Consider the following 23,149-nt stretch of genomic DNA (forward strand, 5'->3'; position numbering starts at 1 on the left):
TTAGCTCAACGTAGACATCTGGAAGAGAATTTGCCTGTAAAGAGAAGTTATAGTGTGATAATTCACTCATGGTTGAATTGCACTAATCCATTGAATCTTTATACAGATATGTTTGTTAACGAAAAAAGGCGGGTTTTAAGCATAAAGGTTTAAATAAAAACTAATTAATAAATAAAATTTCGACCATTTTTGTTCTTGTCAGTAATATTAAAATGTAATCATCTTATGATTAAATACTATTAGATAAAAAACTGGATGCTTTGCCAGCATTTATAAACAAAAAGGTTTTAACCCTTTACCAACAAGAAGTTTGTAATAATTTAAAATTTAATACATTTACTATTATTATTTTTAATAAGTACAGGCCAGACAACGTACATTGTTTCAGTTTTACTTAAGCATATATTTTAACCTAAATGATGGCATAACTTTACTGCATTTATATTTTGTCATTTTATTTTTTGACATTTACACAGAAGTTATTTGAATCATTAAAAAAGACATCACTTCTGTGTATGCAAAAATACTTTGGGTTGTCTAATATTACACTATATTATAGAAATCATATCAATAACAGCACACATCTATAATAACTATGTCTTTAAACTAGCAACTCAGTGTTGATAAACCTGACATTGTAATTCGTTTTCAATTTCATTTTAATTATCCTTTTTAACTGTTGGGTTTGATCAAACATTAAAAAACACTTAACATTTTTTATTATGTACCACTATTACTGCTTCTTCTACTACTACTACTACTACTACTACTACTACTAATAATAATAATAATAGTAAGCAAAAACTCACTTCCTGAACCCAGGACTGGTTAGTACATTGTTTTATTCATTTTCTCTACACATCTTGAAACAAGGAAAGTAAAACAAATTTATAGACAGGGGTGATAGTAATATAAAGAGATTTGAAGTAACATGAATTATCCAAAAAAAGCAACAACAGACCAAAACAGTGCAGTTATTTCAGTAGGAGAAATGGTAAGATCTGTGGTAGATAATTGAACACCAGAACATTGACACATGCATGTCTACATAACAATTCTAAGAAACAAAGTGTTGTACACTAAAGAATGTGATTTGCAAAGCTACACATCAAAGTAATATAAGAATTGTATGCATGTTGTCAACTTATATACAATGAAGTAGCAGTGTAGAAATTTGTACAGTGTATTTGCACATTGTGCATTATTCACTTTGCAGGTTTAACTTTGGGCTGTTGGAGTTGTTGAGGTTGTTTGACTAAAATTGGAAGGTCGAAGCTTCATTTCTGTAAATGGCAGGGATGCGTCTTTGCCTTTCCAGTCAATCCACACCACACCCTGCAAAACAAGACGAAACAAAAATAAAAAATTGGTAGACAACTTGACCTATACCGGTGGTGTCCAGATTCTGTCCTGGACAGTGTTGCCAACTTAGCAATATTGTTGCTAGCAACTTTTCATACTACCCTAGCAATTTCTTTTTCCAAAAAGCACCTAGCAACAAATTTAGCAGTTTTTAACATTTATTTGGCTACTTTTAGTAATTTTTAAAAAAGTGACTCATAAGAGCAGTGGCTTCAAGCTTCACTCAGTAGAGTAAATTGCTAGCTAACACTAATCCTGGAGGGTCATTGTCCTGGAGGACAGTGGCCATTCAGACTACATGATATTTCAGCTTTTTTTTTTTCTTAGTAGAAAATGTTTGTATTTTACGCTTTGTCAGTTTAGTGACTAATTCCTACGAATTCATACCAGTTCAGTCGTACAAAATGTACTATTTTAAAAAGGAGGCATGGCACACACTCCCATCCCTAAACCCAACCATCATTGGGGATGAGCAAATCATACAAAAATGTACAAAAAAGATCATACAGATTCATAAGAACTAGCCACTGAATCAAAAAAGTTACAAAATGTCATGAGATTGTGTTGGATATTTTTACTCTGAGATGACAGTCAGTTTGTCAGATTCAACATATCCTTCAATGTATGTTGTAGGACTATTTAGGTTGTTTGTGACCCCTGAAATATGATATAAGAGTGTTTCTAAATAGTGCTCTAATCTGTTAGCCATAAATCAAATATGTGATTTCATCAATGCTAAAATGTGTGATTTATGTAGCTCAGATGGTAGAGCATTGTGTCACAGTAGCACAACAATCATAGTTTCAATCAGTGAGAGTGAGTGGGTTTGACAAACCACCTGTAGAAAACACATTTTCTTATCTGTCTGATACTTTAACTGACACTTGCACTAGTTTTAGTATATTTGCACTCGAAATGTACTTACAATCAATCCATGCCTCTTAATGTAGTAGTTCAACATGTAGTAAAAACTTGTGCATATAAGTTGAAATTGAGTATAAGAAATGCTTTACACACGTAAGTGGGCTTGACAAACCACCAGTAGAAACACTCTTCTCTCTAGTACTTAGTTCTCTGAGGACTAAGAATTTTTGTATAATTAGCACTTCTTGTGCGTATTGCCTCTTATTAAATTTCTGAATGCCTCCTCAATTGTAGGTCAAAAGCATCTGCTAACTGCTTAAATGTCAATGTAATACGAGGCTTAGAAGCTTCCCTTTTAGCAGTTTTTATATCACCATCCTCCTATGTATGCCTCAGCAAAGTGGACGCTAAGGTTTTTTTTTTTTAATGGAGAATGGACTGTAAATCATGTTCTGAATTTTGATTGGTTACACCAGTCACATGCAATTTTACACAACACAAAACATGCACTGTCATTATTTTAAATAAATAAAAATGCTTGCACAAACAACCTATTTGTTAGTTTTGAAGATGAGGAAACTCTCGTCAGATTATGTGATTTTGACTTTCTTAGAATTCTTGTTTTGACTTTCAGAAACAATTGTGTAGATAAACTGTACAACGTCTTGTTGTCAGAAAAACCCATCATATGTGCTACTAGTACTGTTATACGAGTACTGTTGCCATGGCTTCACAAACCTCAACTGAATAATTCCACTTAGCATCACCAATATCACATCTCTCTTTTATTTCACCATCTTCGAATGATGTGTATGGAAGAATTCTGAGCTTTTAGTGGTCCGGATCACAGAAAAAAAAAATAAATAAAATAAACTTGTTTTTTTTAATTGGGATGTTGGATGTCGTTTTCTATGGGTGCTTTTTCACTAGCACTTTTGGTCCGCACCCAGTTTCGTTTGACATCAGAGTACGGTACGTTTAGCTAGTGTGAATGCATTTTCTGAACTCTAGTGTGCACACATGTACCGTACCCTATTTTGGCTGAAAGAGGTGGTCTGGGGTTCGGTTCACACAAACTCTGGTCCGATTCCTTACTGGTATGAATGCAATCATACCAAATAACGGAAGTAAACCGCCAACTGTACAACAAACTATCATTTCATAACCTTCATTCGTGTGTGTGTCTGTATGTGTGTCTCTGTGTATCACGTACTGTACCTTGGTGACAAGCGGGACTTAGCAAGGGCAAACACAGTGATAATGTCTGCTTGTCCCCTCCAAAAACAGCTTTCTGCAGACATCACGTGATGTTCTGAACGTTTATAATATTTTTTGCGGCAAATAGACACGAGTCACTTTCTTCATTTATTTATTTATTTTCTTTTCAGCTTAGTCCCTTTAGTAATCTGGGGTCGCCACAGCGTAATGAACCGCCTACTAATCCAGCTTTTTTTTACACAGCGGATGTCCTTTTAGCTGCAACCCATCACTGGGAAACACCAACGCACTCACTGAGACACATACACTATGAACAATTTTTAGCTTACCCAATTCAACTGTATCACATGTCTTTGGACTTGTGGGGGAAACCAGAGCACCCGAAAGAAACCCATGCGAACACAGAGAGAACACACAGAAATGCCAACTGACCCAGTCGAGGCTCAAACCAGCGACCTTCTTGTTGTGAAGCGACAGTACTACCCACTGCACCACCCGCGAGTCACTTTCTGTATGTCCAAAACCAAGAGATTCAGTAAAAGCAGAATGACCTTGATGTGTGGACGTCTTTCCAATTTGGCGGTTTGCTTTCACCTAGCAACAGCCATACACAAAACAGCAGCTCGAGAATGCAAGCTTACCGGGGTTCCAAGGGAAAAAGAGAGTGTGAACACACACCATCCAAGAAGGTGGCAAGGGAGAGACAATCGAACTTGGGTACACTCAAGGCAATTGAACCAAGTGTGAAAGTACCCCATGACACATTCTGAGATAAACTGGTGGAGTTGCTCTAAAGTGGATTGGCCTTCAGCAGTGACATTTGCATTATACTGATCTGAACTACATTGAACTGATCTTCAACAGTGGCATTTATATTAAAATAAATGGAAAGCAGTTTCAATTGAACAATTTGTAGTATTTTGGCTTTTACTCTCTTTTCTTCATCTACAGTATGTTAAGCTGCTTTAACACAATGTACATTGTAAAAAGTGCTATAGAAATAAAGATGAACTGAATAAAGTAACTAATTCTTGCATCCTTCCACCCATTGTCATTTACAAACCACAACTGTCAAATCCTTTACAAACAAAACAAGCAAGCTTCACCTGTAAAAATACACGTAAATCACATAAAACAAAGATGTTGGGATTTACAAAAAAATCACACTGTTTACATGTTCTAGATGGATCACGTGTTTTTACATGATTGCTCGCATGGATTTTCTGTAAGGATTGGATCATGCCAAAATTGGGCCAAAATTGTTGATCTAAATCTAAGATATGACTTTTACTTTAAGTCATTTAGCAGATGCTTTTGATTTTTAATTTGAAGGTAAGTGGTCATTAAAAAAGGTGTCTGTGAAAAGTCACACTCCCATATTGCAAGCTACAGAAATGCTCCAATTTGCCGCTGCAATACCTTGTTGTCTGAATAAGAGGCGTAGAGGCCGTTGAGATTCGCCTTGTAGCAGTTTTTATACCACCATCCTCCCATGTAGGCTTTAGCGCAGTGGATGCTGAGCGTGTCCGGGTCTTTGTCTTTGGTAGAGAATGGACGGCCTTTGTGATATTTCATGGAATCGCCTAGAAAAAGACAACATCTTATAAAAATCTAAAATAACAGCTTTTTTTTTTCTCCAAATTTAGATTTTTTCTCTCTTACCAGCAGTGCCAGAGTATCCAGACAGGTCAATTGCATAGTGATTAGCCTCTGAGCTAATGTTAAAGTTTATATATTGAGCAAAGGCTGTGTCATTTCCTGAGCGCAGGTCAATCCGCAAGCTCATTGCTTTAAGACTGGTGAGAGTGTGAAGCACATCATTTCCTGAGTAGAGGGGAAGAGGTGTAATTTAAATAAATACCCAAGATGTCAAGCTGATATTTTTTTTAGGTGAGACTACCTCAGATATTTAAAAAAATACAAATTGGGGTCGGGTTTTAAAAAAATAAAATATAATCTCCATGGAGAATCTCACCCAGCCAGAATTCTCCACTTAAGAGACCAAAGCCTTTACTATAGTCTCTCCAGCTCCTAAAGAAATCTGTGGATCCATCCATTCTTCTCTGGAAAACCTGAATTTGTAAAACAACAGCCTTACTCAAATCCATCTGAGGATGCAATACACATGTACGTGATATGTCACAAAAACATTTTTACATGGACATGATAATCGTAAAAAGTTGAAAAAAAGATTTTTATTTAAGTCACTAAATAAAAGTAAATTTAAGTCTTCTCATTTAAATTATGTAAATATTAAAACAATTATATTTTTTTGGTGAAAATTATGTGTAAAGAGACATTAAACCACACTGTAAACCCTAATGCTTTCTTTAACAATCAAGTAAAGTTGACTGAACATTACTTAATTTAGCATTTTGGTCCTGTAACCTAAAAAAATGTGAGTTAATTTAGCTTGTATACAATGAAAATGCATAAACTTAAGATTTCAAGTATAGTAAGCTCAAAATCACAATTAATCCTTTGAGAAAATAGGTAGTTTTTAATTTAGTCTTGACTTTAAATTCTAATATGTCCAACCTTTTAGCAAGGTCTTTTTTTAAATCAGAAAACAAGGCTTTGTATATAATTATTCACCATAATGGGGATAAATGGCTACTTATTTTTCTTTTAAACATTTTTTTCATTGCATAAAATCACAAACAAACACACACACACACACACACACAGTGAACTGAATAATTTAAGTATAATCTACCAAACTGACAAGTTAAATGAACTTAAATATGCAAGTTTTGGGAGACTCTATTAATCATTAAACTGAGGCAACAAGTTTACTAATTTAATTTCATTCAGTCAACGTATTAGTGTTTTTTTATTGCAATGAAAATAATTGTGTGATGGTCACGTCATAGTGGAATTGGTAAAAAAAAATCAAAAATATTAGAAACAATACTGTAGAGAATATAATTGAGAGCATGAAGAGAATGTAATAGGGTATATGCAGAGCTAGTGTTTCTTCCCATACCGATGATCTTCCGGTGAAGAGTTAAATGACTTACAGCTAAGTGACTTTTTTCAATTGTATACAGTTTCTTTTTACAGCAATGATATTGTAATGCAATTAAAATATAATCAGTTGACAATTGACATTTAGTTCAAGCATAAAACAAGACAAAAAGACATTTACGACTCATCTAAATGAGTGTTTGTACCCTGTAATAAGCCTGCATTTTAAAAGCTAACAAAAACACTTTTGGCTATTTAAAAGATCCAGACATGTAATACATGCGCCACTGTAAATTTAATCTGGACAGCAATGACTATATATATAAAAAAATATTCTTCAGCAGTTCTTTGTGGTAGTTGATGTCCTTAACATCGTGGTTCTTTGGAAGAAGTGTTTTTTCTGCTTATAATCATAGGGGAACCAATTTCAGTGCTATCCAGTACCAGTATTAGTACTTCAGTGGTTCTTCGGGATGGTTAAGATGACACATAGCACCATCTTTAAAGATATAGGTATGCAGAACTTAAAATTAATAAGATTTTTAGTGCTATTAAGCACCATTTTTTAGAATGCGTAATCCAGGCTTTTGTTTCTTACTGTCCAGGCACCTCCATCTGTTTCCATGTCACAGTACACCCTGACCGGCTCTCCATTCTTCCCTTCAGGGTAGATCTCAGCCTCTCCTGACTCCTTCATCCCATTGATCTGCACCTCTGAGCAGTCTGTGGGATATGGGTGTGGAAGCTGGGCTGAAGGGGGACGAAGAAAGAAAGTTAAATCTCTGACAATTACAACACAGCCAGACCTGGATTTAAAGCTGTTTTAAAAAGGAACATTACATACCGGTTGTAAAGTCAGAAGAGACAAAACTGATGTACTGCCCATCTCTTTCTCCGTCTATTTTCACAGTATAGTTTGAGAAAGCCGCCAGTCCAGTCAGCTCATAATGAGTCACAGATGGATTTAAAATCAGCTCCTGTTAAAATTTAAAGCAGGGGTTCGGTAAGCTGTGGGAAGGCTGCTAAATTTGTCTCAGGTGTTACTGATGTATTCACCTTGACTTCCTCGCTAAGCTGGTATGTGAGCCTGTAGCTTTTGAAAGCTACACGGGGAGCCTTCCATGAAATCACAGCTGAGTGAAAGGTCACCTCATCAGGGGTCACTACTTGAAGCTTCACCCCTGGAAAACATACAGGCTTTCTTTGACAAATAATCTGTTTTGACTTCTTAATCAATGAGTAAAACTATAGATATCTGGTGATTTTTGCAAAGCTTTGTAATATATCAGAATAGAATGATTTAACATTTTCTATTTAGCTTAGTCCCATTATTAATCATGGGTCGTTACCGCAGAATGAACCACCAACTTATCCCGCATATGTTTTATGGAGCGGATGAACTTTCAGCCGCAATCCTTGCACTGGGAACGCCCTCACACACCCATTTACACACATACATGACAATTTAGCTTACCCAATACACTTATAGTGTATGTCTGTGGACTGTAGGGGACACTGGAGTACCTGGAGCAAACCCACACAAACATTGGCAGAACATGCAAACTCAACACAGAAATGCCAGTTGATCCAGCCGAGGCTCGAACCAGCGACCTTCTTGCTGTGAGGTGATTGTGCTACCTACTGCGCCACCGTGATGCTGATTTAACATTTTTATTGCATTTAATTTTTTACATCTTTAAATAAAATAAAGTTAATAGATTATTAGTTAATATATTTTATTACTATTAACACAAATACATTGGATTTTAATATTGGCCATTTAGTGGTACCACTTTACAAAAAGATTCCATTAATTATGTGAGGGATAAAGTACTTCCAGATGGTTGCTATTGCAGAATAAAGGCTGACATGCTTTTGTATAAGCTTATTACGTGGTTAATTGCCATTAAAAAAATAAAAATACACATTAAACATTGTTACATGTAAAACTATTTCATAACTGTAACAAGAGGGGATTCAATTATAACTTAATGTTAAACCAGCTATCATAACATTATTTATCAATATGTGGCTCTTTTTGGATTCTCGGAAGCTATAGAAAAAAAAATGTAAAACAGGAAATGCGTTGGGACCATTGTTTTTTTTTTACATCCCTCAAAATGGTCTTTAAATATAAATGTGGATGTATGTATATCGATATGAATGTATTTACTGATGGTCCAGATGTTTTAAAGTACCTGAAGGATCCTGTGTTTCAGAGGTTTTTATATACAGTAGAATAACATACTTTGGAATGTCCAACCTTGAAAATAACCAATCAGAATCAAATATTCCTGACAGCCGTGTAATGATATTAGTCAATGTATTTACTAACATAAACATAATGAACAATACCATTATTACAGTATTTATTCATCCTTGTTAATGTTAGCTAATGAAAATAAAATGACTCATTGTTAGTACTAGATAACACTTGCTAACACTAGTTAACAAGTAATGTTAATTTTAATTCTTCAATGGTGTACAAGAATTGTTCATAGTTCATGTTAGTGAACTTATTTTTAAAGTGTAACCAATAAAATGCTTTTATATAGCACCATGACTGTGTTTACTCACCACTTCCTGTTGTGAAAGATGTGGAGACTGAGCTACTCTGGAGCCTGTTGACTTGACTTGTCATTTTCACCATGTATAAAGAAGATCTATGAAGTGCTCTAAGCTGGTGCTCCACAGAACTGCCAGATAAAGTCACTGTAATAGTCACATTAGGAGCTAGAAAGCAAAAAAAAAAAAAAAAAAAAAAAGCAGAAAAGAAAAAAATATTGAATAAAGTCATGACAGTTCCAACCCAGGCTCATTCTGAAAAGCTACTTCTATATACATTTCTGAAGACCACAAAATACATCCCAGGGGGCACTTTCTTTTGCATTTTTTGAGAATCCACGAGAGGTTGCTGTGCAGGCTTTTTGAGATCTCAAATTTCTTTTACGAGTGCCATTCGTGCCTGCTGTTCTTGCATAAACCCACCAGAGGCTATTGTTGACTGAGTGTTTGACTGATTATATGACTGACTGACTGACTAACTGACTGACCGATCAATTGACCCACCCTCCTCCTTCTATAAACACAATCAATTGTATTGATTGACCCAACCACCCACTTCCTTAAAGGGTCACGAAACACCAAAACACATTTTTTGAGCTGTTGACAGTCGTATATGTGTCCCACACTGCTAAAAACACTATTAGGACACCTATATTTCACTAAAAAGTGTAAATTGGTTGTTTTTGCGTTATTTCAAGCAAATTCGTACTTCCTGTTTGAAACGAATTTTTGAAGCTGCGTCACGGCCATGACATAATAGCGTGTATTCCAGCGTGCAGACTTGGCGTCTGTGCCAGAGTGTGTCTTATTACGTCTTACAGTGTGATGCATTAATGCATGAGTAAGGCTTGGTTCAAACCAATCAGCGCGCTCTATTGTGCAACTTCATTAATATTCATTACTGTCACAGTGTAGACGGCAAAGACGCCACGTTGTGTTGACAAAACAAGCGTGAAGTGTTGCTTTTATAGTTTGCTGCAGTTAAGTTTCGTTTTCATTTTGTCTCTGTGAGAGCGCAGACTCACGCGTGGATTAACAGTGTACGCGACGCGCGACAACAATAACTTACGTGTCTAAGGAGGATTATTGTTTACCTGAGAGCTGTTCTCATCTGCAAACGCTGAGATCCAGATTGTAGTCTCCTCTAAATAAAGACGCGGCTCTAGTTGCTGGTGATTGTCCTGTCTCTACAGATTTGGTAAGTGAGCGACCAGTGCTCTTTGTTTATTCAGTTCGTATTTTATTCGTATCAAACAAACTATTGCACCGAGTGCAATAGTTAGCACTAACAGTTACAACCAAACTATAACCTCGTGTTGGATTTTGTAACCGGAATAACACACGCGGCTTTCTGACGCTACCTGCCGTGTGTATCTAAGTTTCCGGGAAATGCTGAGTTTTTTTTCTCTCATTCGCCGTGCGGTATCAAACATTGCATGAAAAATACACGCTTAGAGCAGCGCCTCGAATCAAATATCACGTTTGTCGGGAGGGACATGAATGAATTCCCTGAATGAAAGAGCCAAACTGCAGTTAAAGTCCACCATTTAATAACATGGCAAATAATTTGACTACAGATGTCCATGTAAACACAGTCACATTGTCCGCTGTGGGTGTGTGTTTTGACTCTGAAATTCAGCGCGCCCAAATAGACACTCCCATACCAAGCCGCTTTTCTTCCTCCGACACTCCCCCTAAACAGAGCTGGACACGCCCACTTTTCTGACTTTTTCCAGAGTAGAGGTGTGAAAACACACTGCTGAAACGAGGGGGTTTAATGGCCCTTTAAACCCAACCAACACTTTTTAAAAGCAGTCCAGAAAAAGAAAAGCCTTCGCCTGATTTTTACCACATTTTCAGATTTGACCACATTTTCACCCTGTTATTTATTCGTTTCTTTAAGGTTTTGTGTTCTGTTTTTGTTTTTCCTGTTTTCTGGAACCGTTCTTCACCGGACTCAAACTCTGTCATTTTGGTCAACTTTTCTCTGCATCTTAAGTCCTCTGACGTACATGGTGAGCTAACGGTACAAACTGGTTACAGCGGGAAAGCAGTCCACACGTAAGCAGTGAGCTGGTAAGCGCGAAAAGAAATGGCATCATACCGCCCCATAGCTTTTGTTAAATATGAAATGCAGCCATACATACCTCTGGCTACAGAATTTGCTGTCTCCAGAAACGTATATAGGGCTACGTTTTCAGAATGAGCAGTTCAGTTGGACAGTTCAGTTGAGAATTTAAGAAAATATTCAACTTCACTTACACTTTGTAGTCCCATAACTTAGGATATAGCTGTCCACCTTTGCTTTGGACGGTTTCCATACCAGCAAAGCTTTAGTGTCTGTGATGTTCACTACTTTTAGTTCAGTAGGAGAATCTGGCACTAGGATTGAGAGAAAAGTGAAATAGTAATTAGTACGTATAATACAAAAAATTTGGAAAATGAAAATCATTAGAGATGTTTCTTTTTTCTCCAATTTTTTAATTGGAGTTACCCTGTGACAATTTAATTTGTCTGGGCATGATTTGGAAGGGCACACATTTATGTAAGGTTGAACATGCATCAAACAAACTCTCAAAGCAATGGCCAGCAGAGACAGGATTGTATTGAGACTAACACAATCTCACGGCAATTCGTAACTTTTTGATTTAGTGTCTAATTCGTATGAATTCGTACTATCTAATTCGTACAAATTAGTGTGATTTGCTCATCCCCCAATGACGGTTGGGTTTAAGGGAGGGGTTAGGTGCCACGCCTCTTTTTTTAAGATCGTACAATTTTGTACGACTGAACTACGAATTAGCCACTAAACTGGCAAAATGAAAAATACTTACGTATTCTCGTGAGATTACACTGATTGAGACACAGATCTGGGGACGACTTAAAAAATGTGCTACTTTTTTGCAAAAAAAAAAATTGTTCATGTGAAATCCTAAATGGAAGACAGACAAACTGAGCAAGACTTATAGAAGGACAAACATTAGTTTAACACTAATGATCTGTGGCCAGACTCAAGCTTTTCCTTAAGATTAAACACAGAAGAACTTTCAGATAGTAATAGATGTAGGTTCAAGTGTAATATGTGGAGAAAACAAAGCCCTGTTCAACCCCTGCATAATAAAGTCTCAAATATAAGGCATGGTGGCAGGGAAGAAGGAAAAGTAAATATAATTCAGGATGGCTGAAAGTTAGCAGGAAATTCACATTAAGCAAAAGTCGAATCGTAAAAGCTCTATAATGTGCTCCTTTAGACCAACCATTGGTCAAACTTGGACTCAATCAAACATCTCTGAAGAAGTCTAAAAATGGCCATTTGCAACAATCCCCATCCAACCTGTTTAGATCATAAATGGTAATAACATCTCACATACAGCAGTTTTTTGACTGTTGTGTAAACTGACACATTCACACAAGCTGACAAATTCATTATGTACACGAGTACACAAACCTTGTTTTATTGTTCAACTTTACTTTCAATATGTTTTGTATCAAATAAAAGTTTGTAATGTTTCTGTTTGTAGCTGTTTGATTCATTATTATACAAACCTGTGGTGATAGAAGCTATGACTGGCTCACTCTCGAGTTTATCCAGGACTGAGCTCACAGTAATGTCATAAGTGGTGCCAGCAGTGAGCTTAGACAGGAGAACATGGGACAGCTGGGAGTCAACAGACATGGAGCCACTCTCGCCTGCAGGGAAATGATAAGACATTTTAAAATGACATTGTGACATATCTGCATGAGTGTACTCAAGTATAATGATTGTATAATACACCCTTTTCAAAGTTTAGAGTTTCTCAGCAGCGTAGGTCAACATAGTTGGGTAGAGTGCAGTGAATGGAAGACTACTACAATTTTTTTGCATTCCAACTTGCTCAAATAACTAAAGAAAAACCACAAGGATGTCATAATGACTTTCAAAAAAACAAAAATATAAAGAGAAACTAATATTGGCAGCCAGAAGAGAGAACAATGTCAAATTTACTGTCCCATCCATTAGAAACCCCTCACGTAAGCTTTGACTCGCTTTCAAGAATTCACTCAGCTGATAATCAACAAAGTGTATTGGCATGCTGTCCCGGAAGAGAGCCCTGAGCTGGTAATATCCTCAAGCCTGCAGCTCCCTCCAGTTAGAAGCTCAGGTAGGTCTCGAGAACTCCCCTGCTTGTCGCCGTGTGAGAAGTGTAAACCAAGGATGTCTTGGGTGAGAATTTGGTTTAATCGTTTGGCTATGGTGTATGTTTTTGGACGGTGGGAGGAAACCGGGAAACCCGGGGGAAACCCACGTGAACATGGGGAGAACATGGAAACTCTGCAACAGAATCGCCAACCAGCCCGATAGGAGGTTGGACCAGCGGTGTTCTTGCTGTGAGGCAAGAATGCTAGCCATTGGGCCACCGTGTCTCCCAATCAGATAATAGAGTGGGAAGTAGGGGTGTAAGGAGGGAAACTTAAAGACGGAAGATAACTGGACTAAAAAACTCTGGTTCCCCTTCGGGGGGAACTTCAGCACTATAAGTGGATTTGATTTGTAAAATCCACGCATTGGGAGGTTCGGTTCAGAAGCTACTCGTCTGAAAGAGTATTGAACGGGCCAATTAAGAATGAATTGGCAGCGCAAGCCTGCGCAGGTGAGCGGCATAAGCAATCAACTGAGTATATAAGCTCACCTGGCGCCAGCAGACGCTATCCTTTTCGCTTCAGAGACTTTCTGATCGAGTCGATGAGGGTTCCTCCTGCTGTGACCAGCGATTCTGAGCGAACGAGAGCATTCTCCCGGTCCAGAGTGTGTACACGCAGTGGCAGACGGTCGAGCTGGGTTTCTCCCTTGCCTGGCGTTCTTTGGGTCCGGTCCTCCAGAGCGGTGCGTATAAAGTTGCAAACTTCACAGAAAGAGCAACACAGTCGTGCAGCACGTCCTTTTCAGGACGGCGCTCCGACTGTGCGTTTCTGGATGCGGTGGTTTCCTGTCCTCGGATGATGGGCGCGGGCACTGCGTTACATGTCTGGGGGTCCAGCATGTTAATGCGCTGCTTGCGGGCAGTTCATGTCGTCATTGCGATGCCATGACTGTTGCGCAAGATCGCGGTTAGCCTTTGCAAAAGGGTGAACCACCCCAGTTGTCCCCTGCTCTGCAGCGGGCACTCGGGCAGATCTGAGGGTTTCAGCGAGAGATAATCCGTCGCCCACGGGCCCGCGGACCTCCCGCTCCTCTAAGCGCTCCATCCAAGCTTCGGGCGGGGGAAGCGATCCGTCTAACAGATGGTAGCCCTTACGCCCGATGACACCAGAGACCAGATGTCCACCGCGGCATCGGAGGGTGGGCTTTCATTGTCCGATGATGATCCAGACCCGCTCGCCCCCTTCGGGCTGGTGAGCGCTGTCACTACGGATCCTGAAACGGACATGTTAGCCGTGCTTTCCCGGGCTGCTTCGGCCGTGGGTTGGAGATGGTTTATCCCCCAGCTCCGCGGCCGGACCGACTAGAGGGGCGTTCCCTTCTTCCCGGAGGTGCACAGTAGGCTCACGCGGTCTTGTAAAGCACTTTTTTCTGCTCGTGCTGCGTGTTCCTCCACCCTAACCACTCTTGACGGTGAAACAGCCAGGGGGTATGTGGCGATTCCTCAGGTTGAGTGCGCGATGGCGGTAAATCCGCGCGGCGCCTCTTCTTGGCGGGGTCCGCCTCGTCTCCCATCCAAAGCCTGTAAGTTATCTACCTCCCTCGGAGCTAGAGCTTACATAGCTGCGGGCCAGGCTGCTTCCGCCTTGCATGCGATAGCCACCTACCAGCGCTACCAAGCGCAGGCGCTGGCCGAGCTGCACGAGGGTGAGTCCAACCCAGGCTTACGAGCTTCGCACCGCCGCCGACTTAGCTCTTCGGACTACTGAGTCCGCTGCGTGTGCGTTGGGGAGGACGATGTCCACATTAGTGGTCCAGGAGCGCCACCCCTGGCTGATATGCGCAAAGTCGACAAAGTCCGCTTTCTTGACTTCCCCATATCCCCAGCCAGGTTCGGCGACACTGTCTGTGAATTCACCCAGGAATTCAAGGCGGTGAGAGAGCAGTTGGTGGGTGATGTCTTATCGGCGGTCCGTAGCCCGCTCCGCCCGCCGTGCCATTCATACCTGCTCCTCGCCGAAGGCGCCCGCCTACGAGAGCTGCTCCGCCCCCGCACACGCCTCAGGCGAAGCGAGCGCGTCGGGCACCTCGGAAGCAGGCAGCCCCCCTGCCCAGAACGCCGCTAAGTCCGGCAACGGACCGCGAAGCGCCCCTGGGACAGGCCATCTGGAGAAGAGGGAACTTGCTCTTTCCCCGCTGGAGGGCGGGGCCCCATTTCCAACGGCACTTTTTACTGCCATGAAAACATTATGAAAGGGCACTTTTCACTTCCCCAGATGTGACAGCCCGAAATCTGCCAGTCTGGGACGCTATCTAGCTTTCTAGCTTGCAGATTCGGTGCGTTTCGCCAGTGGCTCACGAGCGCTGGGAGGACGGTCTCCTTTCTCCCACCCCTCGAGCCTCTCCTCCGGAGCTCGGGTTTGGAGTGAGAGCAAATATCTCACCTCCAGCTTTTCCGTGGGACCCGCGAGCTTCCCGGATCAGCACACCCACTCTGCGCTGCCCCACCGCTGCCCCACAGCTCTTCGCGGTGGCTCATACGCACAATCAGACTCGGCTATGCGATTCAGTTCGCGAAACGGCCCCCCAAGTCACGGGTGTGTATTCACCAGGGTCAGCCCCCTGTCCGCCCCTGTCTTGCGAGAGGAGATTGCTGTCCTCCTGGCGAAGGATGCAATCGAGCCGCTCCCTCCAGCCGAGATGGAGAGTGGGTTTTACAGCCCACGCTTCATCGTGCCCAAAAAGAGCGGTGGGTCACGGCCAATCCTAGATCTGCGCGTTTTGAACCGCTGCCTGCACAAGCTGCCGTTCAGAATGCTCACGCAGAAGCGCATCCTCCGGTGCGTTCGTCCTCTGGGTTGGTCTGCAGCATTAGACCTGATGGACGCGTATTTCCATGTCTCCACTCTTCCTCGCCACCGACAGTTTCTGCGGTTTGCGTTTGAAGGTCGAGCTTGGCAATACAAAGCCCTCCCCTTCGGGCTCTCTCTGTCTCCGCGGGTCCTCACCAAGCCCGCGGAGGGTGCCTCAGCGCCCCTTCGGCTCGCGGGCATCTGCATACTCAATTTCTTTACGACTGGCTGATTTTTGCCCTCTCTCGGAGCAGTTGATTATGCACAGAGACAAAGTGCTCTGGCACTTCCACCTGTGGGGGTTTCAGGTCAACCGAGAAAAGAGCAAACTCGCCCCCGTGCAGAGGATCTCTTCTCTCGGGCTGGAGCTGGACTCGGTCACCATGGCAGCGCGCCTCTCCGGAGAGCGCGCTCAGCTGATGCTGTACTGTCTGAGAGAGCTCGACAGTAAAATAGTGGTCCCACTGATACTATTTCAGAGGCTCCTGGGGCATATGGCATCCGCAGCCGCTTCATGCCGCTCGGATTATTCTATATGAGACCACTTCAGCACTGGCTTCACGATCGAGTCCCCAGACGCGCATGGCACGCGCGCGCACACCAAGTCTCTGTTACTGCGCTGTGTCGCCGCGCCCTCAGCCCTTGGAGCGACCCCTCGTTCCTACAGGCCTGGGTGTCTCTAGAACAGGCGTCCAGTCTTGTTGTCGTTTCAGCAGACACTTCCAACACGGGCTGGGGGGCTGTGCGTTGCGGGCATGCGGCTGCGGACCTGTGGAAAGGTACCCAGTTGCATTGGCATATCGCCTGGAGCTGTTGGCAGTGTTCCTCGCTCTCCACCGTTTTTTTCCGGTGCTGGAGCGGCAACACGTGCTGGTCAGGACGGACAGTACGGCGGTGGTGGCGTATATCAGCCGTATAGAGGGTATGCGCTCTCGCCGCATGTCTCAGCTCGCCCGCCGTCTGCTCCTCTGGAGTCATCCGCGGCTGAAATCGCTGCACACCATTCATATTAAGGCAAGCTCAACCGTGCAGCCGATGCGCTCTCACGGCAGCCTTGCGTCCTGGAGAATGGAGACTCCACCCCGAGTCTGTTCAGCTGATATGGGCGCGATTCGGGGAAGCCCAGATCGATCTGTTGCTTCCCCCGAGATCGCTCATTGCTAGTTGTTCTTTCCCTGACCGAGTGCTCTCGGCACGGATGCACTGGCTTACAGCTGGCCTCGGGGCACGCGCAAATACGCGTTTCCCCCAGTGAGCCTGCTCGCGCAGTTACTGTGCAAGGTCAGGAAGAGGACGAGGAACAGGTTGCTGGTTGCGCCCCTCTGGCTCAACCGGACCTGGATGTCAGAGCTCTCCCTCGCGATAGCCCTCCCCTGGCAGTCCCTTCGAGAGAGCACCTACTCTCTCAGGGACAGGGTACCACCTGGCACCCTCGCCGATCTTTGAAGAGATTTTAGACGCGAGGAAGACTTAGGTAACCTCCCATTGTGGTGGCTAATACCGTCACTCGGGCTAGAGCCCCCTCCCCGAGCGCGCCTATGCCCTGACGTGGAGTCTATTCACTGAATGGTGTGTCTCTCGCTGAGAAGACCCCCGTAATTTGCCAGATCAGCGTTGTGCTTTCTTTACGCCGAGAGAAGCTGGAGAGCAGGCTGTCGCCCTCCACACTCAAGGTTACGTGGCTGCCATCTCCGCTCTCATAACGCGGTGGCTGGCAGCACCGTGGGAACGCATAACCTCATCATCCGGTTCCTCAGGGGCGTTAAGCGAATTAATCCATCCCGCCCCCTCTCATGCCCTCTTAGGATCTCGCCCTCGCTACACAAGCCGCGTCAGATCCCTTCGATCCTCGACTCAGTATCTTTCTGTCCCTGAAGACAGCTCTGCTGGTCGCGTTGATATCGATTAGAGGGTCGGGGACCCGGAGGCATTTTTCGGTCAGTGACTCGTGCCTGTAATTGGGCTGGCTTCTCTCACGTCCTGAGACCCCGCCCGCGATATGTGCCCAAGGTTCCTACCACTCCGTTTTAATACGAGGTAGTGAGCCTGCAAGCGCTGCCCTCGGAGGAGGCAGACCCAGCCCTTCTTTATTGTCCAGTTCGCGTTTTGCGTATTATCCGGACCGCACTCAGAGTTTAGATCATCTGAGCAGCTCTTCGTCTGTTATAACGGTCGGCAGCAGGGAAGTGCCGTACCGAAATAAGTTCCCACTAGATTGTGGATGCCTTTCTTTCACTATCAGAGCCGAGATAAGCCGCGTCCCCCGAGAGCGCGTGCGCACTCCACTCGGAGTTTCGCATCCTCTCGAGCGCGCGCACGCGGCGCCCCTCTAACAGACTTCTGTAGAGCTGCGGGCTGGGTGACACCCAACACATTTGCAAGGTTTTACAATCTGCGAGTGGAGCCGGTTTCCTCAAGGGTATTAGGTAACCCTTGGTGATTGAGGAAACAATTCGGTAGGGTGTTGAAACACGCTTGCTGCGCCATTTTCCCTAACACGGAGATACGTGCGCCTTTTTATCTGTCAGTAAAGTTCCTCGTCAGGTGAGCCCTGCAGATTCCTCCGTGGCCCCCAGCACTGACTCAGCGGAGGAGTCACTTGCTGGCCCACTACGTTGTAGGTCTGCCCGCTGGTCAGCCCGCGTTTTGGGTAAAGGTGCCTGCTATGCGTGATCCCCACTAGGCGATCCCATATGCTTATTCCGCCACGGTTAAGTCCCCCCCCTGGGCGGACCCGTGTCTTCCCTCCCCGCTAACCACTCTTTTGCTATGCGTACTCCCCCTTTTTAGGGCTAGTCCATATGTAAATTCTGCCATCTATCCCCCCTTGGGTAACGGATGGCCTCCGCAGCGTCCTCCCTATCGGGATTGCACGCTTCCCAATGTACTGTCGTATTTTCCTAGAATTATCTAGATGCTCACGACTTCCCAAAAAATATATCTAAATCCGTTAAACTTCTGTTGAAGTAGGATAAATTAGGGCCAGGGACACGTTGGAGGACCGCGCCCCCCTTGATGCGGGTGCGTCACGCTTGCTTGACTATCTCCTCATCGGGGGTGTTGGTAAGGTGCAGTCATTATGGCGCTTTCAATGGGCTCCCAATGCGTGGATTTTACAAATCAAATCCACTTATAGTGCTGAAGTTCCCCCCGAAGGGGAACGTTCGAGGTTACTAAAGTAACCCTTCGTTCCCTGAGGAGGGGAACGGAAGCACTATACTCCGTCGCCATAATGACTGTCCCTTAGCTGTTGAAAGTCTCTTCAGCTTAAAAAGGATAGCGTCTGCTGGCGCCAGGTGAGCTTATATACTCAGTTGATTGCTTATGCCGCTCACCTGCGCAGGCTTGCGCTGCCAATTCATTCTTAATTGGCCCGTTCAATACTCTTTCAGACGAGTAGCTTCTGAACCGAACCTCCCAATGCGTGGATTTTACAAATCAAATCCACTTATAGTGCTTCCGTTCCCCTCCTCGGGGAACGAAGGGTTACTTTAGTAACCTCGAACGTTATTTATAATGCTTCCATAATTGTAATAGGGCAGATTATGAAGCTAATGAGGTGCCAGCTGTGTTGATCAGAAGCACGTGATCCTCTCAAAATTTTATAAATAAACCACACTTTTTGTAATTTACGCAAATAGGGTATAATACAAACTATAGCTTTAAAAATGTACATATATTTTAAATGCAAATATCAAAACTTTTAAAGATTTGAAACTGATGACTGTTAAATGGGCATCAACACCTTATGAAAAGGATTAATTTAAACAGATTTACAGTACCAGTCACAGTGTTGATGTATTTGACTTTAAATTCTGCCACTATGCTTTTAGGTTTTGCCCAGGACAGTGAAAAGGATGTCTCTGTTATGTTGCTGAACACCAGGTCAGTGGGCGGCTCAGGGCCTAAAAAAGAGAGAAATATAGCAATGATAAATTTTAGAGTCCTGAAACACTTATATTCTTATATAAATATGCCGTATTACCCAAGTAATCAATTGGTGCATTCACTCTTAAAATGATTTAATATTAAGCATCACCATTCACCAATTTACAGCACACATCATTAATTTTAGCACTGGAAATTCTAAGACAAGAGTCAAAGAAATTCAAAGACCGTTTTGTACTTGTGCTTAGTATTTATGACTTAAATAGTGTAAGCAAGTCGTGCCAACATCAACATTTATAATATTTAAGGCACCGTAGTCTATGTATTTATAAAAGGTTTGATCATGCTCAAATACTGCCAATGCACCACCAGTAAATGCTCATATTTATTGGAGTAAATCAAAGCAGGAAGTATGGGAACCTACAGTACCTGTGGATAATGTAATGCGGTGAATCTTGGATCGCATGCCAGGACCAGAGCCAAACAAGGAAATCGCATATTGAGTTTGAGGTTGAAGGCCTTTAAAATGATATGATCGAGTTGTACCAGCTAGAATTTGTGAAAACTTTTTCATAGCGTTTCCTTCAGATTTGCTACTGAGTATTTTAGTCAAGGTTCTGTTTGATCCCAGCCTTTCAGCATCTGTTACATTTTCTATTGCTTCATGAATTTTCTCAGAATCTTCATTTCCTGCTTTGATTTCCCTTCTTGTGACAGTGAAGTTCTTGAACTTGTCTCGATGTGCTTCCCAAGACATAATGAAGCCAGTAGAAGTGATGTTATGAACCTCAACTGACCCAATGACAGATAATCTGCTGCTAGTTTTACTGAAATGCTTCATATGAGCTTTGGATTCAACACTTGCATCAATTTCAGGCTTATCAGACTTCTTCTCAGCTTGAACTGTTGTTACATTGCCATGAAACAACTTCTCGTCTTTTTCAGCAGAGACAGCATTGGTCTTGCTTTCTTCCCCTTGATCTCCTGCAGTTCTTGTAGTAATCTTTGTCTTGGACCGAGTTACATTCATTGACCCTTTAAACAAATTATGCAGAATTTTGGAAGTTCCATTACTCTTCTTTACAGATCTTTGAGTCACATTCTGATAGGCAGGCTCATCTTTAGCATTATGGCTCTTGTCACTTAAATCAGTTTGTGCTTGATTGTCTGAACCCATCTTTATGACTGTTGTTTTACCCTTTGTTTGTTCTTGAAGTTTCATGCTTTCAGATTGTTGCCCAACAATCTTAATGTTGTCTTTCCCTGTGGTATGGGACAGGACTTTATCTGTGGAGGCGGTGGGACTTGGCTTTACTGTTGGCTTGGCTGTAGTGTGTTTCTTTGGGACCTTTGTAACTGTCTCTTTCACTAAAATTGCCTTGTCTGGCCTTGTCTTGACAGTTTTTGTGTCTGGCATGGCACTGGACATCTTCATAGTCACAGTTTCAACAGTTACTGTGATCCTCTCGTCTATAGCTATAGGAAAAATCATTTAAAGTGAGACTTGCAATCTTAAATAAGTAGTTCAACCCATAATTAAAATGTATCATACACTCTTATGATTACAAAATTATGATTTTTTTTTTCTCCATGTAACAAATTAAACATTACAGCATCAATGATGTTTATCTTTGTATCTACGTACATCTTTCAATTTCCTTTGGAATTCAAATAGTTTGGAACCATGAACTGTTTAGCTATAAAATTTAAAACACCAACAACAAAACACCATGAAAAAGCTGTTTATCATACAAAATATACAAGATTATGTTGATTCCTCACATTAAAACTGATCACATTGCCTGTACTATAGCAATTTCCTGTGGTTTTGGAGGTAGGTTTGACTGTCTCTGTTAGCCATTTTTTTCATTGTATGGAAAACTGTTGCATTGACATGAACTAAATTTCCCCTTATATTTTCTTTCATGAAAGACACACCATCAACAGTATTTCCAGACACTCAATTGTGAAATGAAACTTGAATTCTAAGATGTGATGGATTCCTATATGTGTATAATGCAGACTCACCTTTACTGCAGCCTATGCCTGTAAAACCAGTCTGGCACACACACTTTCCCTTCACACACTTCCCTTTTTTGTTGCAGTTAGAGGGGCATGCTTTACTACTGCAGTCTGGACCACTGAAGCCCTGGAAACAAACACACTTTCCTTCTTCACACTTGCCCTGGCCACTACAGTTTTTAGGGCACTGCTCTCCTGAGCACGGAACACCTGAAGACAGATAAAGTGTAATAACCAGTTCATTCAGTTCTAATGTATATGCATTGTCATAACACATACTTGATTAATAATATTTTTTAATATTTCCAATAAGGGTGCAGTAAGTAAATTCTCATAATTTTTTCATCTTGACAAACAAACAAACTGTTCATATGTCCAAGCTCTTTGTATGTTTTTTTTTTTTATGTGAGCATGTGGAAAGAATTGTGTTTGAACAGAGTACTGGTTGTCACAACTATCAGACTAAGCACTACAACAGTCTTGTAGCAAATCATCAAATTGGAGTAAGTTGCTATTTACATTAGAGAATTTTTGTTTTAAAGGTGCAGTATGTAAGTTTTTGACTCTTCTAAAGCATAAAAATATCATATGTTTTCCCATATTTAAGAAACTTGCTAAGTGAACATTCATATTTTGCTTTAAAAATGTGCGTTCCATGCTAGAACGTCTGTCTTTGTTTTGGTATCTTTAACCCGCCACTGCTCGTTTAGCCAAGTATATTTCAGCATCCCAGGTTGCCTTGGTGGAAAACAGCAAATTAAATTTATTCAGTCAGAAAGGCTCTCAAAGTGGCAGACTCTGAAATGAGATGCAGATTCAGAGTTCTACATGAGGTGGTTTTAGTTAGCAAATAATATAAATATTGTGAACATAAACATTAGGTGAGCAGGTTACATTGTAACCCTGTGTCCTAAAAACGCGCTTCGCAATGAGATTTGTAGTGACAAGCGATTTTGACTGTTTGCACCAGACAAAACATGACAGAAATGTAAATACAGCCATATAGAAGCACAGGATAGTGCACTTAGTGCACTCCAACAAAATGGTAAGGTTTTTAATCTAATTAATTCATATTAAACACTGATATGTGTTGGCTAGCACAGTACTAAAGTTTAATTTAAAATTATTTGATTTTATTTTCCAAATCTGAGGTAAACTATGGTGCTGCTTTCAGTAAATGCCATTAAATGTCTAGTAAAATGGCATTCAAAGTCACAATATTAGCATTTATCACTGAATAAAGCACATGAGGTGTACCTGAGGTGATCATTGTCAGTTACAAGTAATAGAA

General features: G+C 41.9%; 1 protein-coding gene across 5 annotated transcripts in view; it reads right to left on the reverse strand.

Annotated features, from left to right (window-relative positions):
- Window positions 1-824: 824 nt before the first annotated feature.
- The window catches only part of tnxba (tenascin XBa), a 28,755-nt gene continuing 6,430 nt past the window's right edge, over window positions 825-23,149 (reverse strand). For 3 of the 5 annotated variants that reach the window (XM_021466883.3, XM_073925968.1, XM_073925969.1), the window contains 13 exons: window positions 21,865-22,068; window positions 20,266-21,312; window positions 19,731-19,853; window positions 12,523-12,666; window positions 11,239-11,358; window positions 8,989-9,144; window positions 7,468-7,592; window positions 7,256-7,388; window positions 7,010-7,161; window positions 5,420-5,516; window positions 5,107-5,268; window positions 4,864-5,027; window positions 825-1,335 (listed from right to left, as the gene is read on the reverse strand). In XM_021466883.3, coding sequence (XP_021322558.1) covers window positions 1,219-1,335; window positions 4,864-5,027; window positions 5,107-5,268; window positions 5,420-5,516; window positions 7,010-7,161; window positions 7,256-7,388; window positions 7,468-7,592; window positions 8,989-9,144; window positions 11,239-11,358; window positions 12,523-12,666; window positions 19,731-19,853; window positions 20,266-21,312; window positions 21,865-22,068 — 2,744 coding nt within the window. In that variant the 3' untranslated portion in view covers window positions 825-1,218. Of the gene's footprint in view, window positions 1,336-4,863; window positions 5,028-5,106; window positions 5,269-5,419; window positions 5,517-6,970; window positions 7,162-7,255; window positions 7,389-7,467; window positions 7,593-8,988; window positions 9,145-11,238; window positions 11,359-12,522; window positions 12,667-19,730; window positions 19,854-20,265; window positions 21,313-21,864; window positions 22,069-23,149 lie in introns of those variants that run through there. The other 2 variants (XR_011006671.2, XM_021466884.3) reach the window with 2 other exon arrangements.

The sequence above is a fragment of the Danio rerio genome, chromosome 16 (genome assembly GCF_049306965.1).
Source record: "Danio rerio strain Tuebingen ecotype United States chromosome 16, GRCz12tu, whole genome shotgun sequence".
NCBI classification, from domain to species: Eukaryota; Metazoa; Chordata; class Actinopteri; order Cypriniformes; family Danionidae; genus Danio; species Danio rerio.